The following is a 19829-nucleotide window of genomic DNA, read 5'->3' on the forward strand; positions in this document are numbered from 1 at the left end:
TACTTAAAGTATTCATTCAGAAGCAAATGCTTAGTTACAGACTGTACCTCAAAGAGCTGCAGAGTGTTTCCCCCTTCATTTCTCACTTCCAAAAATTGAGAGTACTCAACTAACCCTCCAGCTTCATGTTTTTCAGAACTATTTTAGTTAATCAGTTTATTTATTGCTCCTCACTTAAGTCTTTGCCTTGAAGCTAATTAAGAATCTTGTTTCTCTGGGAGTTATAAGTTGTAGTTTCATTAAGTTTATCCATTTTTCTTTCTCTGTTACCAGGGCTCAGCCTTTTGTATCTTGTGAGCAACATCTTGAAGCGAACAGTCTTCATTATTATGCAGACTTATGTAGCTTGATGGTTTTGTCTTTCAGAGTTCCAGATTTTGAGGGGCGGTGGGAATCAAACTATGATCAACCAAAATTGTTTCGTGTGTCTCTTACTGTGGTATAACCACTGTACAAAAAGGATTATTTTTTTAACTGCTTTTTTAATTTAATACAAGTTGTGGAAAATGCAGGAGTGTATTAAACAGGAAGAAATTTAAGTCTTCCGTTATTCCACACCACCCAGGCATAGCTGCTGTTATGCCAGTTTTTCTTCTTAGGTATGTAATTAAGCCATACCAGGATATATAAATACAATTGTATTAGCCTTCTTTTTCACACATAATGTACTTTCTGTGTCATTACATTTTTTTAGTTTGAAACCACACATTTTGGTTGTGGGAAAGTAGATCTTGTAGGTATTAACATGCTTAAAAAATTTTTTTTTAAAGTTACTATGTTACAGAAAGATCTGCTGAATCAACAAAAAGCTTGGAAACAAACAGACCTTTATATGAATTTGGTGTATAATCAGAGTTGCATTTTAAATCATTGGGCAAAGAAATTTCAGTAATTTAGTAAATGATACAGGGACAAGTTGTTGGGTCTTTGAAAAAAATAAACTTAAGAGTTTTACCTCAGATGCAAAAGAAATTCTAAATCAAAGCATTTGATAAAAGATATACTATAAATTTAAAAATTGTAGGTGAATAAGTTTATGGTAAAGGTAGACTTTTTCTGAGCATAAAAACAAAGAAATATCACTCCTATTGAGAATTTCCTTAATTTATCTCAGTGTTGTTTTTAATCACTGTCTGGTCTCAAATATTTAAATGTATTTCTGAAGCCTTTTTCTCAACCCCCTTCTAAGCAGTACTTTTGTATCAGGTCAAATGCTGACTTAGTGTACTTTCATTATTGGGATGTGTTGGTCTGGTAGATAATGCCAAGTGAGCAGGTTAAAAGGACAAGAAATGAAGCCTTGTGTATAAATGAGCAGATTGAAATGTTGTTTCAAATTGGACTTTTCCATTATATAATTTTTAAGTTCTGCATCGAATCCATTATTTGTTAATATTCTTTAGCTTCCTCTGATTTAGTGGTTCTCACATGATTCTGTGCACTTGTATAGCCAGTGAAGAACTTGCTGGGAGCTTAGTGAAAGGAAAAAGCAATGGGAATTGCAAGTAATGGCTTCTGCTTAGAGCCAACGATAGACTCTAAGCTTGAAGCACTGCAGAGGGTTTTATACTTGACAGTCTCAGCTACTTAAAATACATGGCTGGCTATAAAACAAAAGGTGATTTTGTCATAGGCTATTTCAAATATTTTCATAAGAACAGAGAAGAATATAATGAACTTGTGTATGAACCTTTATCAACATTTTCTAAGTTTTATAGAATTTTTCCTAATTAAAACTGTTGGTGTTTTCTCTTTTTTTGATGGAAAATTAAAGAATGAACTTTGAGGCTTTATAGCAGATACTTTTCCAAGGTTTTATCCCATTCTTTCTGAGAGATGAGTGTTTTATTTGCTGTCCTGCTTAGGGAATACATTTATATTTGGACTATTCTTGTGGTGAAACTGATCGTGACAAAAACTAAAATATGGCTGGCAGGGATTAGTGAGAGGAAGGTGTTTTAAATGCCCTAAACTTACCTTTCCTAGAGGATAGATGAGTGTTTAAAATTCATAGATCAGGAAGCAGAGGTCATAGCATACTTAGCTGGTTTTACTTTTCATTTTATACCTTCCTGTACTATTTGAGCAGTTTTTTTAAAAACAATAGGTGTGTTACTTTAACCCTCCCCGCTAAAGCGTCTGCCTGCAGTGTGGGAGACCGGGTTCGATTCCTGGGTTGGCAACCCACTCCGGTACTTTTGCCTGGAAAATCCATGGACAGAGAAGCCTGGGGTGCTGCAGTCCATGGGGTTGCACAGAGTCGGATGGGACTGAGCGACTTCACTTTCACTTTCACAAAAACAAAGACAAAAAATAGGAAACAAAACTAGGTGGAATTCTACACTGAAAACTGAAGAAAGCTTGATTCTGGGAAGAAGAGTTGGTATAATTCTGCTTGTACTTAATGTCAGACTTCAGATGAGGTTTAAGCCTCCTTGATTACTGAAACTTGAAAGAGTGAAGGGAAACAAGGTCACTCAGAAGATTCTGTGGACTACCTTTACCAAGCAGTATTTGTGTGAAGGTTTCCGATTCTGTAAAGTTAACTTACTCTGTTTCTTTGTGCTTGTTCATACTTACCTTCTCCCAGATTTGAAGCAAGAAAAGGTTTTTTTTTGCCTGATTTTCTATACTTCTTAAAAAATTGCTTGAAACAATAGCTACCATTCTAGCACAGACAATCTTCACATTTCAAGCCATCTCTTAAGAATTTTACAGGAATACAACTAATTATTGAAAAAAATGAATTTGGAGAAGTGTAAATTTCAGTTGCCCCCTGCTGGTCTTCTGTAATGGAGGTGAAAAACTGAAATATGTACCGGCATAGTAAAGAACTGGTAAATGGTGGTTCACACAATTCTCTCCTTTATCCCTTTTTGAGCAGAAGGTTGTATGTACTTGAGTATTAGGGTCACATACTGTGAACTTTGTAATGTTATTAGATCTATAGTATGAGAGATGCTTCCTTAAGAAGGAAGTTTCAGTTATGATGCTCTTATCAGAGGGAAGCTTTGACACAGTCTATGCCAATGTGGTTAGTGACTGTGGGTCACCTGTGCTGGAGTGGCCTGCTCTGAATATGAAGTGCTTGGCCTTGAGTGCGTGCATGCCATTGCTTTAGTTGGGTCTGATGCTCTGCCACCCAATGGACTATAGCCTTCCAGGCTCCTCTGTCCATGGGATACTCCAGGCAGAAGTACTGGAATGGGTTGCCATGCCCTCCTCCAAGGCATCTTCCCAACGCAGGGATCAAACCCATGTTTCTAAAGTCTCCTGCACTGGCAGGTGGTTCTTTACTGCTGCACCACCTGGGAAACCCTGATGCTGCCCCTGTTTTATGTGCCATGGGCATTATTGATAGCTTAATCTTGAAGTCTCGTAGCAGACCTCCTAATTTTCTGTTCTGGGAAAGATAACTGAGAGTCTCTGCATCAGAGAGAAGGGAGACCTGGGCAGGAGAGGTGGTTAGAAGAGATGAGAAAGGGACAGATAGGAGTTAAGTTTCAAAAGATAAGAGGCCATCAGCAACAGCTTCACCTTTCACTCCCCTGACCTGTACTTGGCATTTTCTGTACTCTGTTGTGCTTGGGGTTTCCTAACTCCTGTTGTGTGGAGGCTTCCCTGAGAGTAGTGGTCTAGGCATCTTAGACAGGATAAGGTATATATAGTATTCTTTATTTATGGAGAAATATATTTGCAATGTATTATGGGTCTCATAATAAAAGATTTCTTGCTGGGGTCTGTTCTCTTTGAAAGTACCTGAATATAATTTGTATACTATATACTTAAACAGCATCCCACAGAAGTATTACCAGTGTTAGGAAATTAATAGGAGTACGGATCATATTTTTCCTTTGGTCTCTTGCCCTGAATATATGGTGGGTTTTTTTTTCCCTTCAAGGTATAGATTAACCATTTACTAGGGAAAAGCAGAAAATTTTATTGTTGTAAGTTATACATGTCACAGGAACAAAGAGTCATAATCCTTCTTGTTCCACACTGAATTCCAGATGCAACAGATAAGTACCTACGTGTGTCAGCCATTCAGAGAGGACCAGGATACAGTCTTGTCTACTAGAGTTTAGAGCCAGGTGGAAGATAATAATGAGAGGATTACCCACCCACTTTGTATCTGTTAACAGAAGACAGCATCCGGGCAGTGAAAGACTGATATTTCTAGTCTGATGGCTCAAGGGAACAAATCACTTTTTTAGATATTTGAGATTGACCGAGAGTCTTTTTTTGGGCAAAGAGACTCACTTGGTTTGTGTTACTTTCATACCCTTTCATTGCTTTTGTTTGGGAGGTGGTAGTGGTCAAGAGAGAATGGTATGAAAGCGTACAGGACACTCAGCATTCACGGATAGATAGTGGTTGTCCCCCAGCTGCTTGAGGGCTATTATCCACCCTTGTACCTTAAGGTAAACACCCTGATGAAAAACTTGCAAAATTGATTTCTGAGTTTTGGAAGTAACCTAGTTACTTAAGGTACTATTCAACTTCCGTCTCCTACTTATTTAAGTAGTATTAGTTAATATTTATATGGCACTGTCTATATGTCAGGTACTTTTGTAAGTGCGTTACACATATTTAATCCTCATGTCTATGGTGCAAATATTATTTTAATCCCTCTTTTATAGACAAAACCAAAGTTAACTGACTTGTCCAAGATAACACAGCAAAGGAGAGTTTGAGCTGGGTTTTAAACCCAAGAAGTTTGGCTCCAAAATCCATGCTCTTAACCAGTAAGCTATGCAACAAAAGAGTGTGAGCAGTTGATAGCAAAATGAGGTTTTGTGGTGTTTGGGGGAGTGGGGGAGATGAACACATCCCTTGTGTCTAGGGTCATGCCACAGCTAGGTGGCATACGTGTCCCTTCAGTGTAAAACATAGTTGGCAGTGGAACTAGAACATATTGGTAGGAATCCCAGCTCCTACCTTCCTTGGAGTCTTCTGATGGTTACAGAGTAGTGTTGCCTATGGCTTTCACTGTCTAGTGCTTGATTCTGCAGAGAAGATGGGATTGGCCTGGCCAAGTGATGGGTGGAGTATGTGTTTTCAGCCCATTTCATCCAGTACTGTGACAAATGCTTTTGTTTTTTGTTTTCAGTGTGATAGTTTGATTTAAGAAATGTTAATGGAAACAAATTTCAGATGCCAATAATTGAAAAAAAAAAAGGTTATTTAATAAAATTGTACTTCGGATTCCTTATGTATGCAGCTGCCCTGAATATTTCCAATCCAATGCTAGAATGGTTGCTCTGTGCATTTCAGTATGTTAAAACCATGGCATAGTTTTGACTTCTGTTCATTTGTTTTATTCCTAGGAACCCTGAGGACTCTGCAATATGAATAATTCTCTGGAGAACACCATCTCCTTTGAAGAATACATCCGAGTGAAGGCGCGGTCTGTCCCGCAACACAGGATGAAGGAATTTCTGGACTCGCTAGCCTCTAAGGGGCCAGAAGCCCTTCAGGAGTTCCAGCAGACAGCCACCACTACCATGGTGTACCAGCAGGGTGGGAACTGCATTTACACAGACAGCACCGAAGTGGCCGGGTCTTTGCTTGAACTTGCCTGTCCAGTCACCACGAGTGTTCAGCCTCAAACCCAGCCAGAACAGCAGATCCAGGTTCAACAGCCACAGCAGGTTCAGGTAAAGGGGAGATCACTGTTGAGGTGCATCCTATTGAATGGAATTTGCCATTAGGTTTTTGGTTAGTAGAGCATCACATCTGTATACAAATGTCAGGTTATTTTCACTAAGAAGAATATTCTATTTTTCAAAACATATTATTTTACACGAGGGCTTTCATCGTTAACACTAAAAATATTTGTCACTTCTGTAAACTGAACTTACCATTTGCTTTGGAGAACTGAGCAGTACAGACATGAAGAGGTCTTCTGGGACTGGATTTGGATATGTCACAACGGCATGTGACCAGAGCTTCCCTTCTTGTCTGTGTCACCCTGAGCCGATCAGGAATATAGGAGGGCTCATCTTAGCTCATTACTAAAAGTAGAATATTTTAAACTTTTTTTTTTTAATGGAAAGGCTATTATATTTTAGTGACCTTCATTTAGTTGTATAGTTCCATGACTCAGGTCACCTGTAGATTTCTAGGCCTGCATTTGATATAAGCCTCAAGAGATAATGCTAATTGATAGTAAGCTTACTGAAGAAGAAGAAACTTAATACATTTATTGAGAAGATACAAGTTGTCGTCTTTAGGGAGTCCTTATGTGAACTGACTAACACTTCCACACATGAAACTGAAAGTCTCCTCCAGTTACAAATGCTGCTTTCTTGCTACTTTCTACTGTGGTTGCATATCACTTTGCCCTCGATGATTTCTACCAGGAGAATAGGAAAGGACGTGGAACATGATGGAGAGGCCGAGTGTGAAGAGGTGTGTTTGGTAAGATAGAAGACTTTGCTCCTTAGCAAAGTAAGTGGGTGTATTGGAAGGACCTGAGCTCTGGAGTTACATTCCTGGGCTTGAATTTGACCTGACCTCTTATTTGTTGATATGATCTTAATCTTCTCAGTTCTAGTTTTTTTATGTGTTGGTAGGGATAGTACCATTCAGTGAGACTGAAAGAGATAGCAGGAAAACATCTGGCACATGGAGGGATGAAGTTGTTAATTCTGATCTTTATGAGAAAGGAAGGATACAGGAAAAGTAAAAAGAGAAGGCTGACTTTTCGGTTTAAGAAATTATTATAAAAAAAAAATTATTCTGTTATCTATAGCTTGGATCTTTTTCATAAGATTAAAATAGTTTGGAATTTGACTTTAATGTGTTTTTTGAGACTTTATATTCAAGATGGCTAATTGAGATCACCTATTAGCATCATCATTGTAACCCAAAGCTCTTGTAAATGGATGAAGAAGTACAATAATAAATCCATGAGATAGGTTCCAATATCATGGACTCAGATTTTCCCATTCTTAGTGACTACAGAGATACTTAAAAATTTTTTTTCTATCCGTGCTGGAAAAAAAAAATGCCATCAGAAATCTAACTAAAACAACTTTTAGAAATTGCGAGTCACTATATTGTACACCTGTATCTTATAAAATTATATAGTAGCTATCCAACCTAGATAGTATATTCAAACGCAGAGACATTACTTTGCCAACAAAGGTTCGTCTAGTCAAGGTTATGGTTTTTCCTGTGGTCATGTATGGATGTGAGAGTTGGACTGTGAAGAAGGCTGAGCGCTGAAGAATTGATGCTTTTGAACTGTGGTGTTGGAGAAGACTCTTGAGAGTCCCTTGGAGTGCACGGAGATCCAACCAGTCCATTCTGAAGGAGATCAGCCCTGGGATTTCTTTGGAAGGAATGATGCTAAAGCTGAAACTCCAGTACTTTGGCTACCTCATGCGAAGAGCTGACTCATTGGAAAAGACTCTGATGCTGGGAGGGATTGGGGGCAGGAGGAGAAGGGGACGACAGAGGATGAGATGGCTGGATGGCATCACTGACTCGATGGATGTGAGTCTGAGTGAACTCCAGGAGTTGGTGATGGACAGGGAGGCCTGGCGTGCTGCGATTCATGGGGTCGCAGAGTCGGACACGACTGAGTGACTGATCTGATACTTAAATAAAAATAATAGGGAATGATTTTTTTTTTAAAATCCACTAAATCTAAGAAATTGCCACAAGAGAGGAAGCAAACAGCATCAGGTGATAGAGGAATTCATGTAGGAGGAAACTTTTACGAAAGATAGAGCAGTTCTTAGGGTCCCCTAACCTGAGAAGCTGGAACTTCACCAAGGACTTCAAAGCACGTTTATGTGTCGGTATACATAATGAGTAGCTACCAGGTATAGGATGAAAATGGCTCTGCTGATCAGTGAGGAAAAGATATATTCTATTAGTAGAGTAAGGCATCTACTCCTCTTTTGGAAATAAAGTTGGATATCTTTCATAATACAAATTAGGTCCAGGTGGGTTAAAGAGTCAGATAAAAAGAAAGCAATGAATTATGAAAGGGCAGTATAGAAACTTTTTGTGGTTTTTAGGTTGTGAAGAGCCTTCCTAAGGAAGAAAGTAAACTCTAAAATAGTTTTCCTCAATCTTTTTTTACCCTGAAAGAATCTTTGAACTAATTCTGAGGTCTCAGGGAACTCCTGCATAAAAATTAATTGTATATACAGCTCATGGAATCTTAGCTTGATCAGCAGTTGATATAATAATTGAGTAATAATTATCAATGCTCTTTCGGTAAAAATCGTATTTTTTTTCTGTGTATCTACATTTTGGCTAACTTGTTAGGCTACGTTTTATGTGTGGTTCCCTTTCTCACACAGGTCATCGATTTTAATTCAAGTTATTTGTGTAGGTAGAGTAAACCTCATTTTTTCCTTAAAAATTTTTTTTTTCCTATTTGAAGGGGTTTTTGTTTTTGTTTATTCAAGTAGTCCTAAAAATCTTATTATAAATTTCTACTGGTACAAGTTGCTGAGATATGGTTTGTGGTATATGATATGTGCAATAGCAGTCCCCCCCCCCCCCCATATTTAAAATTAAAAATGACCTTTTAAGGGAATTCCCTAGAGGTCCAGTGGTTAGGGACTCTGAACTTTCACTGCCAAGGGCCTGAGTTCAATCCCTGGTCAGGAAATTAAGATCCCACAAGCTATGCAGTGCAGCCAAAAAAACCCCGAGTGTCTTAAATATGATAAAAATTTGTTTGTTTAAAAAAAAAAAAACTAAACCAGATTATTTGCATAAATATATGACTAAAGATACAACTTTATGTAAGACTGAAAAAACATTTTCTTTTTTTTTTTTTTGAAAAAACATTTTCTTTTTGAGTGACAGCAGGCTCAAATATGGGCCTAGCAATTATAAAATTATTTTATACACATGTTGGTTTTCTGATCTCTTTTATAGGTTTATATATTCTTTCTTTAAAGTATATTTTTGAAACTAAAATAAGCACATGGGACATAGGAAGGTTAACTCATCTTCCCGTAGCTAGCATTTGCACTCAAGCTGTTTTAACTCGAGTCTGTGCTCCTAACTACTGGTTCTACTACACAAGGAGCATGCAAAATAGAAAAAATAATTAGAAATATGAACAAAGAATATAAATAGGTAGTTCATGGAGGAAGAAATACAGATTGTACTAGTAAGCATATGAAAAGACACTTCATGCTTCTGGTGACTATGGAAGTGTAAGTTTTTAAAATGAAATATGTTTTATTTATTAGATAGGAAAACATTTATGAAGAGTTTACCCAGGGCAGTAAAGGTATGAGAGGATAAATTAGTGGGATTTTCTTGACAGTTAATTTGGCAATACTTGTCAAATGTATTAAGTATGCATACCTTTGGCCTTACATTTGTGTTCACAGATAAACGTGTATAAGGATATTCAGTGCTGCATTACTTATAGTAGTGCTACTGGGAACAAGTCACTTTCAGTAAAGGACATGGGAAATAATGATACATCTGTAGTATATTGTCCTGTGTAGCCAGAAGAATGAGGTGGATCTATGTATGTTGACAAAGTGGGATGTTTAACAGATTGTAGAGTGTTATAAGCAGTTTAGTATCACTGGCTTTTAACATATGTAGAATGTGGTAGTCCTTAAATAGTAGTAATAAAGCCTGAGAGGAATTGAAGGGGTAGGAGACTAAGAAAGAGTTCTTGAATTATTAAATTATTTGATTATTTAAATTATTAAATTATTTGATTAAACATGAACTTCTTTGTAATTAAAAAAAAGGTGTTGCTTGGGAATATTTTGCTTTGAACTTGTGTAGGACTATGGTTTTTTAACCTTTTCTTCTCTTTCCTAGACACCTCCATGTATTTGTGTTTATGTGTAAAGCCTTTTGCTAGATGCTTAGGGACAACATTGAACAAGACGAAGCTTCCTGACCTTGTGGAACATGTATTATAGCTGGGAGGGGTAAGATGATACATAAGATTTTAAAAAATCTTGTTATATAGTGATAAATGAAAAAGAGAAACAGAGCAAATGCAGGTGGCCAGGGTGAGCCTTAATATGCTGGTGACATGTGAGTTAAGACCAAAGAGAGTTGGTGAATGAACCATATGGCTATCTGAGGAAAGAGCATTCGAAGTCAGAAAGCGCTAAGGCAGGAGCCTGCTCATTTGAAAAAACAGCAGAATGGCTGCGTAAGTAGAGTGCACTGAGTAAAAGGATGAGACTAAAGAGGTGACGTGTCCACTGAAACACGGAGCTGAGCAGGCCTGCCTTCTCAGTTCAGTTGTTAAGACTCTTTGCCCATAGTATTGTGTCTCAACCTAACCCTTTTGATAAGAATGTAAAATTATGCCTATCTTAACGTCATTTGAAATTTCAAAACAGTTTATTGCCTTGAGGGCAGAGGCAGTTTTCTAGATTACCTTAAAAAAAAAAGTGATAAAATTAGATTGCTTTTTTAAAACCATCTGTCACCATCCCAGAGAGTTTGTTCTGCCCCCATAAATTTCTCATCTTTCCAGTCTAGAAGCAGCCACATAATATTTGACAAAGTAATTATATCCCTAGAATAGTTCTAGTGAATTGATGGGAGAGAAAGGTATGTGTCAAAGGTTAATTAGAGTAGCTGTCAGAGTAAAACTCACTGTGTCTGTTCAGTCTCTGTTCCTACCACCCTCAACAGTTTTGGCCCCCAAATGTGTGTGTGGTTTCCTCCACAATGACCAGTTCTCCATATCAGCTGGCTTGTGTATAATTCAGTTCAGTTCTGACACTATTTGCTTGGAGTTGGTGTCAGATCCCCACAAGTTAAGGGGTCAGTTTGACACAACTGCCCCCCACCCCCACCCCCAGTTCAGAGTTGCCAGTCCCAGATTATCTCAGCTGTACTTCTGACTAACTGGCTATAAGTTGCGGTTCTTACTATCCCTCCTTGGGTTTGATGATTTGCTGGAACAGCTCACAGAAGTCAGGGAAACACATTACCAGTTTATTATATAATTAAGGAAATGATAAAGGATATGGATGAACAACCAGATAAAGATACACATAGGGTGAGGTTCTGAAGGGTTATGAACACAGGTGCTTCTTTCATCATGGGGGTGGGGTGTACCACCTTCTCGGCACATGGATATATTCACCAACCCAGGAGCTCCCTAAACCTCTTACTTTGGGGATTTTTGTGGAGGCTACGTCATGTAGGTATGATCGATTAGTAACTCAATTTCTAGCCCCTCTTCCCTTTCCAGAGAAAGGGGGGTGGGGCTGAAAGTATCAAGTTTCTAGTCTTAGCTTTGTCTTTGAGGTGATGAGCCCTCATCCAGGAACCCACCAAGAGTCACCTCATTAGAACATAATATGGTCCTAGCATTTATATTATCACTTCGAAAATTACAAAGGTCTTAGGAGCTCTGACGAGGAATCAGAGAAAAGACCAAAAGTTGTTATTTCTCATTATATCAAGTAGCATATGTTTGTTTAAGACGGGGGTACTATCTGAAGGCAAAAGGTAGCGCTCTCATGTAAATACCTTAACAGTTTGTACAATACTAGGAAAGGTTTAAGTTTCCTGTTGTGGATAGGTCTGCCTGAGCTAGGTGAAAATGGTTCATTTGAAACTTCATGTTCAAGAACCCTCTTGAGTTGGGTACTTCCTGAAGCGTCCACATGGAATTAAATCTGTGTGCCAGAGAGAAGACCCACTGGTGAATTCTAGGAGTCTGATTCTACTTAGCACCCACAGAATTGGTTGTTTCTTCCCTACATTTCTCTCCAGGGCAGGAACTGAGGCTTCAGATAAGGCTGGTTCAGTCTGGTCCTACTCAATGTAGGATGCTTTGAGGAAGGGGATTTCTCAGCACTCAACTCTTTTGTTGTTAAAAGTAAAGATCTCAAGGTTCATAGATCAAAGTGCAGCTCTTCTTCATTTGTCATCCCAACTTCTGTCCCTCTTCCTCTTTTGCTGTTGCACATTCTCTCTGTGCTGGTATAGTCACTCCCTAACCCATCACCAGGAGAAGGCAATGCACCCCACTCCATTACTCTTGTCTGGAAAATCCCATGGACAGAGGAGCCTGGAAGGCTGCAGTCCATGGGGTCCCTGAGGGTCGGACTGAACGACTTCACTTTCACTTTTCACTTTCATGCATTGGAGAAGGAAATGGCAACCCACTCCAGTGTTCTTGCTTGGAGAATCCCAGGGACAGGGGAGCCTGGTGGGCTACTGTCTATGGGGTCGCACAGAGTTGGACATGACTGAAGTGACTTAGCAGCAGTATCCTCTCACCACCGTGTAGAGTTGCTGAGAGTGAGGAAGAAGGTAATTACGAGCCAGGCTTGGCTCTTAGACAAAGATGAGTTTGATCCTCCTCTGATTCTTTAGATATGTGGTCACAGGCAGGCGATTTAACCTCTTTGAGTCCATTTCCTTATCTATATCATAAGAATAAAATAATTTATATTGTAGTTATTTTAAGGACTACATAAAATGCTACGTCTTAAGTACACCGCCTGGCACATAGTAAGCCTTCAATAAATAAATCATAGCTACTGTTGTTTTTTCTTCCTGCTCTGCTCATTAGTTCAATTCCTACCTAGGGCCCTAGTTGCTTTTCAGACATTTGAAAAGTATCCAGACAAATCTTTATAACAAGTGTTTGTGCTGTTTTTGGCAGTTTGCCTTTTTTTTTTAAAGACATAAAATTTTGCAGGTGCAATTCAGATCTCTAGTACCGCTTTGCACATCTTCCTCTCCTAAGGTAAACGCTGTTTTTTTTGTTTGTTTGTTTGTTTTTTAATTTTTGTATTATTTTTTTTTATTTTTAAACTTTACATAATTGTATTAGTTTTGCCAAATATCAAAATGAATCCGCCACAGGTATACATGTGTTCCCCATCCTGAACCCTCCTCCCCTGAACACTGTTTTAAAGTTTCCAACTTGTTACATTTTCTGTATCCATCTGAGTTTTGACTTTTAGTTACAAGTATCAGGCAATTAGTCCCCCACCTCCCTCCTCCTAGTTTACTCAGAAGAATTGGCTAAAGGGTAGTAGTTAGCTCAGGAAATTTATAGGAGGGTCAGAGAATGGATTTTGGAGGCTGCACGGCCAGGAAAGGACTCAGGTCACATTGCTGGCTGGCTTTGCCAAAGACGTGCAGCCACACCCTTGGGCACAGGTCCTTGTCCTACCATGGTCTCTCATTGGGATTTATGCCATCCTGTTCCATTTCTGCCACAGTCCTCCGCTCTCACCAGAAAAGGAGGTTGTGGTTCCTGCTGCCTCATGTTGCTCCTTTCTGAGTCCAAATTTCATGCAGTGTCTAAATTGGGAAGTCTTGGTCACAGGCCTGCACTCTAGCTGTGGGAGATGTTGAAAGAGTGATTCCAGCTTCTGCCTGGGGGAGGCAGAAGTCAGAATGTGTATTCTGCAGCCAAAAATAGGACTAAAATCAGCTACTCTCTCACTGGCATTTTGTGAGCTGATTGAGATCCTGATCATCACTTCAGATTGGTGGGCCGTTTATTGCTGCCTTTTCTGGCCCTTCATGTCCAGTCTTTTCTTTTTTAATGTTATTGAAGTATAGTTGATTTATGATGATATGTTAGTTTTTGTTATATAGCAGAGTGACACAGTTACACATACACATACATATATATATTTTTTTTTCTTTTCCACTATGGTTTATCACAGGACATTGAATATAGTTCCCTGTGCTATCCAGTAGTCCCTTGTTTATCCATCCTATATATAATACTTTACATCTTGCTAGTTCCAAAGTCCCAATACTTGCCTCTTCCCCCCCTCCTCCCCCTTGGCAACCACAAGTCTGTTCTTTATATCTGTGAGTCTGTTTCTGTTTTGAAGATAAGTTTGTGTCATATTTTTAGATTCCACATAGAAGTGATATATGTGATATTTGTCTGACTTACTTCACTTAGTATGGTAATCTCTAGGTCCATCCATGTTGCTGCACATGGCATTATTTCATTCTTTGTAATGACTGAGGAATAGTGGTGTGTGTGTGTGTATTTATATATATATAAATGTATATATATCTCATCTTTGTCCATTTGTCTGTCAGTGGACATGTTAGCCTTTTACCCATGTTTAAATCTCTTCCCTCACCATATGTAGATTATTCATTTGTATATTAAGAATTTGGTAAATGTTTGATACTTGGATAAAGATTTTTACCACTTTCAGAAGAGCGTTTTTTTGAACAGTAAAGTTCAGCCAAGGATTTGCGGACTAGTTGTTAAAAGGCACAGGTGTATTTGGATCCCAGGTGCTGTGATTCCTCACTTAGTGGGATCTCTTCTGCCACACTGAGCACTGTCCTCTCCTCAGTCCCTCCTCAGTGAAACTCAGAGGATGAAATTGAATGTAAGTCACATTTGTTATTCTAAAATTTTTAGTGTGAGTGTTAGTTGCTCAGTTGTATCTGACTCTTTTGCAACCCCATGGACTGTAGCCTACCAGGCTCCTTTGTCCATGGGATTCTCCAGGCAGGAGTACTGGAGTGGGTTGCCATTTCCTTCTCCAAAATTTTTAGTAGCCTGTTTTATACAAGAGGGGAAAGATGTATATCAACTATATTTCAAGAAAAAAATTTTAAATGGAAAAAGAGGGAAGAATGAGGTGATATTGACTTTTTAAAATCACGTTTAAAAAAATAAAATCACATTTTATTTAAACTAATATGTTATTTCAGCATTAAGTTGTATATTGTTGATAAATTATTTTACCATTTTTTGGCACAAATCTTTGAAATCTTTTTGTGTTTTGAACTTGTGAGCACAATGTAATTTGGACTAACCACATTTTAAGTGATTGCTAAAAATGTGTAACAAATGCAGCTTTGGGGAAATACGAGAGAAGAATTGTTTATTCTTTTTTTTTTGTGGAAATAAGAAAGTAACTTTTAAAATTGTTTATGGGATGGAATTTCAGAATTGACCCAGCACACTCAGCCGGTTTATTCTTACATAAAATACTGGCTTTATACTCAAAGTAGCCAAAAACAGAACAGAACAAAAAATATTACTGTTTTTAGTGTCAGTGATTGGAAGAAAAGATTCCTAAGCGGGGTAGTACATGTATTACTTCTTGGTTTTTCTCATTGCTTTTTAGTTGGAGTACTCAGTCCTTATGTTGTGTTGAGCTCTGTATTACTTAGGTTCTGAATGACACTGAGGAAAAGGAAATAGATTATTCATCTGCAAACAGGTTAAGAACCTAAGCTGCTGCTGCTAAGTCGCTTCAGTCGTGTCCGACTCTGCGACCCCATAGATGGCAACCCACCAGGCTCCCCCGTCCCTGGGATTCTCCAGGCAAGAATACTGGAGTGGGTTGCCATTTCCTTCTCCAGTGCATGAAAGTGAAGTCACTCAGTCCTGTCCAACTCTTAGCGACCTCATGGACTCCAGCCTACCAGGCTCCTCCGTCCATGGGATTTTCCAGGCAAGAGTACTGGAGTGGGGTGCCATTGCCTGCTCCGAAGAACCTAAGCTAGTGAGGTCCAATAAAACTTTTACACTATTGGTTATCAAACTTCAGGGTACATTAGAATCACCTGGAGGGTTTCTTAAAACAGAAATGGCCATCCTTCTCCCACTACAAATTCAGCTGGTCTGGGGTCACTGCTGAGAATTTATATCCCCCTGCCCCCTAGTTTTATTGACATATAGTTGACATACAGCAATGTATAAGTTTAAGGTGTACAGCTCAATTATTTCATTTATATATATCATGAGATGGTGACCACAATAAATTTAGTTAACATCCATCATCTCATATACAGAGTAAGAAAGAAACATTTTTTCCTTTGTAATGAGAACTTAGGATTTACTCTCTTAACTTTCACTTAACTTTCACGTTCACTATCCAGCAGTGTTAACTAGTTATCATGTAGTACATTATATCCCTAGAACAGAACTTCTCTGGTGGTCCAGCAGTGAAGACTCCGTACTTCCAGCTCAGGGTGCCTGGGTTCCATCCCTGGTCAGGAACTAATCCTGCATGCTGCAACTAAGACTTGGTATAGCCAACTAAATAAATAAATCCCTAGTACTTAGTTATCTAGGAAGTTTGTACCTTTTGACCATCTTCATCCAATTCCTCTTGTCTTTGCCTCTGCCTCAGTAGCCACAAATCTGATCTGTTTTTCTGAGTTTGGTTGGGGTTGTTTTTTTTTTTTTAGGTTTTTATATATAAATGAGATCATGTGGTATTTGTCTTTCTCTCTCTGATTTCACTTAGCATAATGCCTTCACCATTCATCCATGTTGTCACAGATGACAGCATTTCCCCCCTTTATATGGCTGAATAATATTCATTGTATTGACAGACACTTAAGATTGTTTCCATGTCTTGGCCATTGTAAATAATGCTGATGTGAATTTGGCAATGCAGTTATCTCCAGCAGTTTTTTCATTTCCAGAAAATGTGCATTTCTAACAAATTCCAGGTTGGTGCTGATGCTGCTAATCTGAAGACCACATTCAAACATATCTGAAAAACTTAATATACTCAATCAAAAAAAAAATATAGGAAAGAAGTCATGAGATGTTGATGTCTGGCAGAAACCAACGAAATTCTATAAAGCAATTATTCCTTCAATTAAAAAATAAATTTTTAAAAAAGTCATGAGAATAAAAGAAACAGAACCAGCTCAGAATTGAAATCTAAATCTTAAGTCTGTACAGAAGACTTAGAATGCAGTCTGTCCAGGTTGAAAAGGAAGTCAGAATGCTCAAGAAGAAAGTAATTAGCGTTGTACATACTATGTCATCAAAAGCCCAGATGGATAATAAAGTGTATCTGTTCTGATCAACAGAGGGGAAGAAGAGCAATTGAAAAACTCTGGGAAAGATGGTGGGGGTTGCTGAATGAGAAGTACGGATTCAGATGTGAAGGGAACTGAAATATAGTGTGATTTATGAGGGATTGATAGAAGGTAAGAAATAGTGCTTTTTAAAACAATAAAACCAAATTCACCTTCTCCGGAAATGTCCTTCTCCCCCATCAATATATCACTTTCCTAGTACATGCGTATCTTTGGGATGGTCTTTTTTCTTTTTGTGTTTCTTTAGAATCATTTCAAATCTAAGCTTAAGTTTCAAACTGCCTTTTTTTTCTCTTTAATTTTTTGTTAAGGTTTCAGTGTGTCAGTTTGTTTTCTGAGACAGTTTACCTACCTTGAAAATTAAGTAGTTAATAAAGACAGTATCAGCTCTGAATGTCTGTCTTAGATTTTTGTCTTTTTTTTTTTTTTTTTCTTTTTAAGAGAAATCTTGTCAGAGCTTCTTGGTGTGAAGAAATATTCAAAGTTCAGCTATTCCTTCAGTTTTAATTTCATTTCCTCATAAGTTCAAGTAAAATTTAAAAAACTTTTTTTACTTCACTGACTTTTCAGATTTTCAGTGTGACTCTGTTCAGTTCAGTCGCTCAGTCGTGTCTGACTCTTTGCGACCCCACAGACTGCAGCACTCCAGGCTTCCCTGTTCGTTGCCAACTCCCAGAGTTTATTCAAACTCATGTCCATTGAGTCGGTGATGCCATCCAACCATCTCATCCTCTGTCGTCCCCTTCTCCTCCCGCCTTCAATCTTTTCCAGCATCAGGGTCTTTTCAAATGAGTCAGTTCTTTGCATCAGGTGGCCAAAGTATTGGAGTGTCAGCTTCAGCATGGGTCCTTCCAATGAATATTCAGGGCTGATTTCCTTGAGGATGGACCGGTTGGATCTCCTTGCAGTCCAAGGGACTCTCAAAAGTCTTCTCCAGCACCACAGTTCAAAAGGATCAATTCTTTGGCTTTCAGCTTTCTTTATAGTTCTACTCTCACCTCCATACATGACTGCTGGAAAAACCATAACTTTGACTAGATGGACCTTTGTTGGCTAAAGTAATGTCTCTGCTTTTTAATATGCTGTCTAGGTTGGTCATAACTTTTCTTCCAAGGAGCAAATGTTTTTTAATTTCATAGTTGCATTTGCCCTCTGCAGTGATTTTGCAGTGACTCTGTAGTAATTACCTAATCAGATAAAAGTTATATTTTTATATAAATAAAGATATGAAAGGTATTACAAGTAATATTTAATTTTTTATTGACATGATTCTTAATGGGTAAAGGTTATAAACATATAATTGATACCCTGTACAGTATGTTGACATTGGTAAGGAAATGTCAGAAAGTGCTTTAACTTTTACTCTTTTAATTGTAAATTCTAACTACTTAGGATATAAAGTAGCATCAGATTATCTTTACCTGTTTATTCTGATTTGAGTAAATGCCTCATTTGGGTAAATGCCTTCAGTTCTGATTCCTTAGTACTTTGCTAACTTGTTTGTGTTGGAAGATTGAATATTGATAAATGCTTTCTAGGAAAAGTCATTGTAAAGAGATAGAGTAAAATCATTAAGAATATGAACTACAATTCAATGATAATAACCAGATTTTGAACTTTTGTTTCTAAGCCAGTAATAATATAGTTAAAAAACATACTGTGTATTTAACTCTACAACAGTGATTCTTAAAGGGTAGTTCAGGGACTGGTAGTTCCCAGCACTCTGAAATTTTAATTGCTCTTACAGTGTTAAGAGTGATTCCTTAAAGTTAAGGCTGTTATTATTATAATATGAAGATGTTTATATGCCTTTTTCACTCTCGTTCTCTCATGAGTGTACAGTGGGGTTTTGCAGAGACCATGTGTGACGTGTGCACAACAGATTGCAAAAGCAAATACAAAGAATTCAGCTGTCTTCAATTAAGTCAGCCATTAAAGAGGTTTGCAAAGATGTAAAATTTTATGCAACTCTTATTATAGATTTTTTGTTTTGGAAAATAAAGTTACTTTTCATAAGAATTTATGATTTATGTTGACATTTATATTGGTTTATATGGTAATTTTTAATGAATTAATATTTTTCTAAGTTTCCTAGTTTTAATTTCTAATGTAGTAAATATTGCTATCTATAGAAAAGCTCTTTGGCGTCTTCAGTCATTTTTTTAAAAGAGTCCTGAGACCAGAAAACTTGAAAGCAGCTCTTCTTTAGTAATTGGCTTCATACTTTCCTTTATGTCCTTGGTGTAAAGCACTGATTCTCAAATTTGAGCATGCATCAGATTGCTGATCCCATTCCCTAGAGTTTCTGTTTTAATTGTTCCACCTAAAAGTTTATATTTCTGACAAGTTGCATGGGTGATGATGATGTTGGCCTGGAAACTACATTTTGAGACTCACTGGTGTACTGCTTATGAGGAAGCAAACCAACTTTTTGAACACCTGCTGCTGCTGCTAAGCTGCTAAGTCACTTCAGTCATGTCCGACTCTGTGCGACCCCATAGACGGCAGCCCACTAGGCTCCTCTGTCCCTGGGATTCTCTAGGCAAGAACACTGGAGTGGGTTGCCATTTCCTTCTCCAATGCATGAAAGTGAAAACTGAAAATTAAGTTGCTCAGTTGTGCCCAACTTTTAGCGACCCCGTGGACTGCAGCCTACCAGGCTCCTCCGTCCATGGGATTTTCCAGGCAAGAGTACTGGAGTGGGTTGCCATTGCCTTCTCGTTTTGAACACCTACTATATGTCAGTAAAGATTATTTCATGCTCATGACCACTCTGTGAGGAGGTAAGCAGGTAGGCCCTTTTTATTGTTCCTCAGGAAACAGAAGCTTCAGGGACTTGTAGCCAGGAAAGTACAGCAGCATTTCAAGACAGCTCTCAAGGTCTATGCTCTTTATGTGACTTCCTCCTTGCCTATGATTTTTTTTTTAATTAGTCATGGCTTTCTTGATGTATAATTCTCATATCAATTCATTCATTTCCATGTAAAGTGTACAACTTCATAGTTTTTAGTCTATTC

At 38.1% G+C, this 19829-nt stretch overlaps 1 protein-coding gene across 4 annotated transcripts in view; it reads left to right on the top strand.

Moving 5' to 3' along the window:
• The window catches only part of QRICH1 (glutamine rich 1), a 42269-nt gene that overhangs the window by 4093 nt on the left and 18347 nt on the right, over positions 1–19829 (top strand). For all 4 annotated transcript variants that reach the window (XM_061397567.1, XM_061397569.1, XM_061397568.1 and 1 more), the window contains one exon: positions 5328–5657. In XM_061397567.1, the coding sequence (XP_061253551.1) occupies positions 5349–5657 (309 nt within the window). In that variant the 5' untranslated portion in view covers positions 5328–5348. The remainder of the gene's footprint in view (positions 1–5327; positions 5658–19829) is intronic.

Source organism: Bos javanicus, chromosome 22 (genome assembly GCF_032452875.1).
Source record: "Bos javanicus breed banteng chromosome 22, ARS-OSU_banteng_1.0, whole genome shotgun sequence".
Taxonomy (NCBI): Eukaryota; Metazoa; Chordata; class Mammalia; order Artiodactyla; family Bovidae; genus Bos; species Bos javanicus.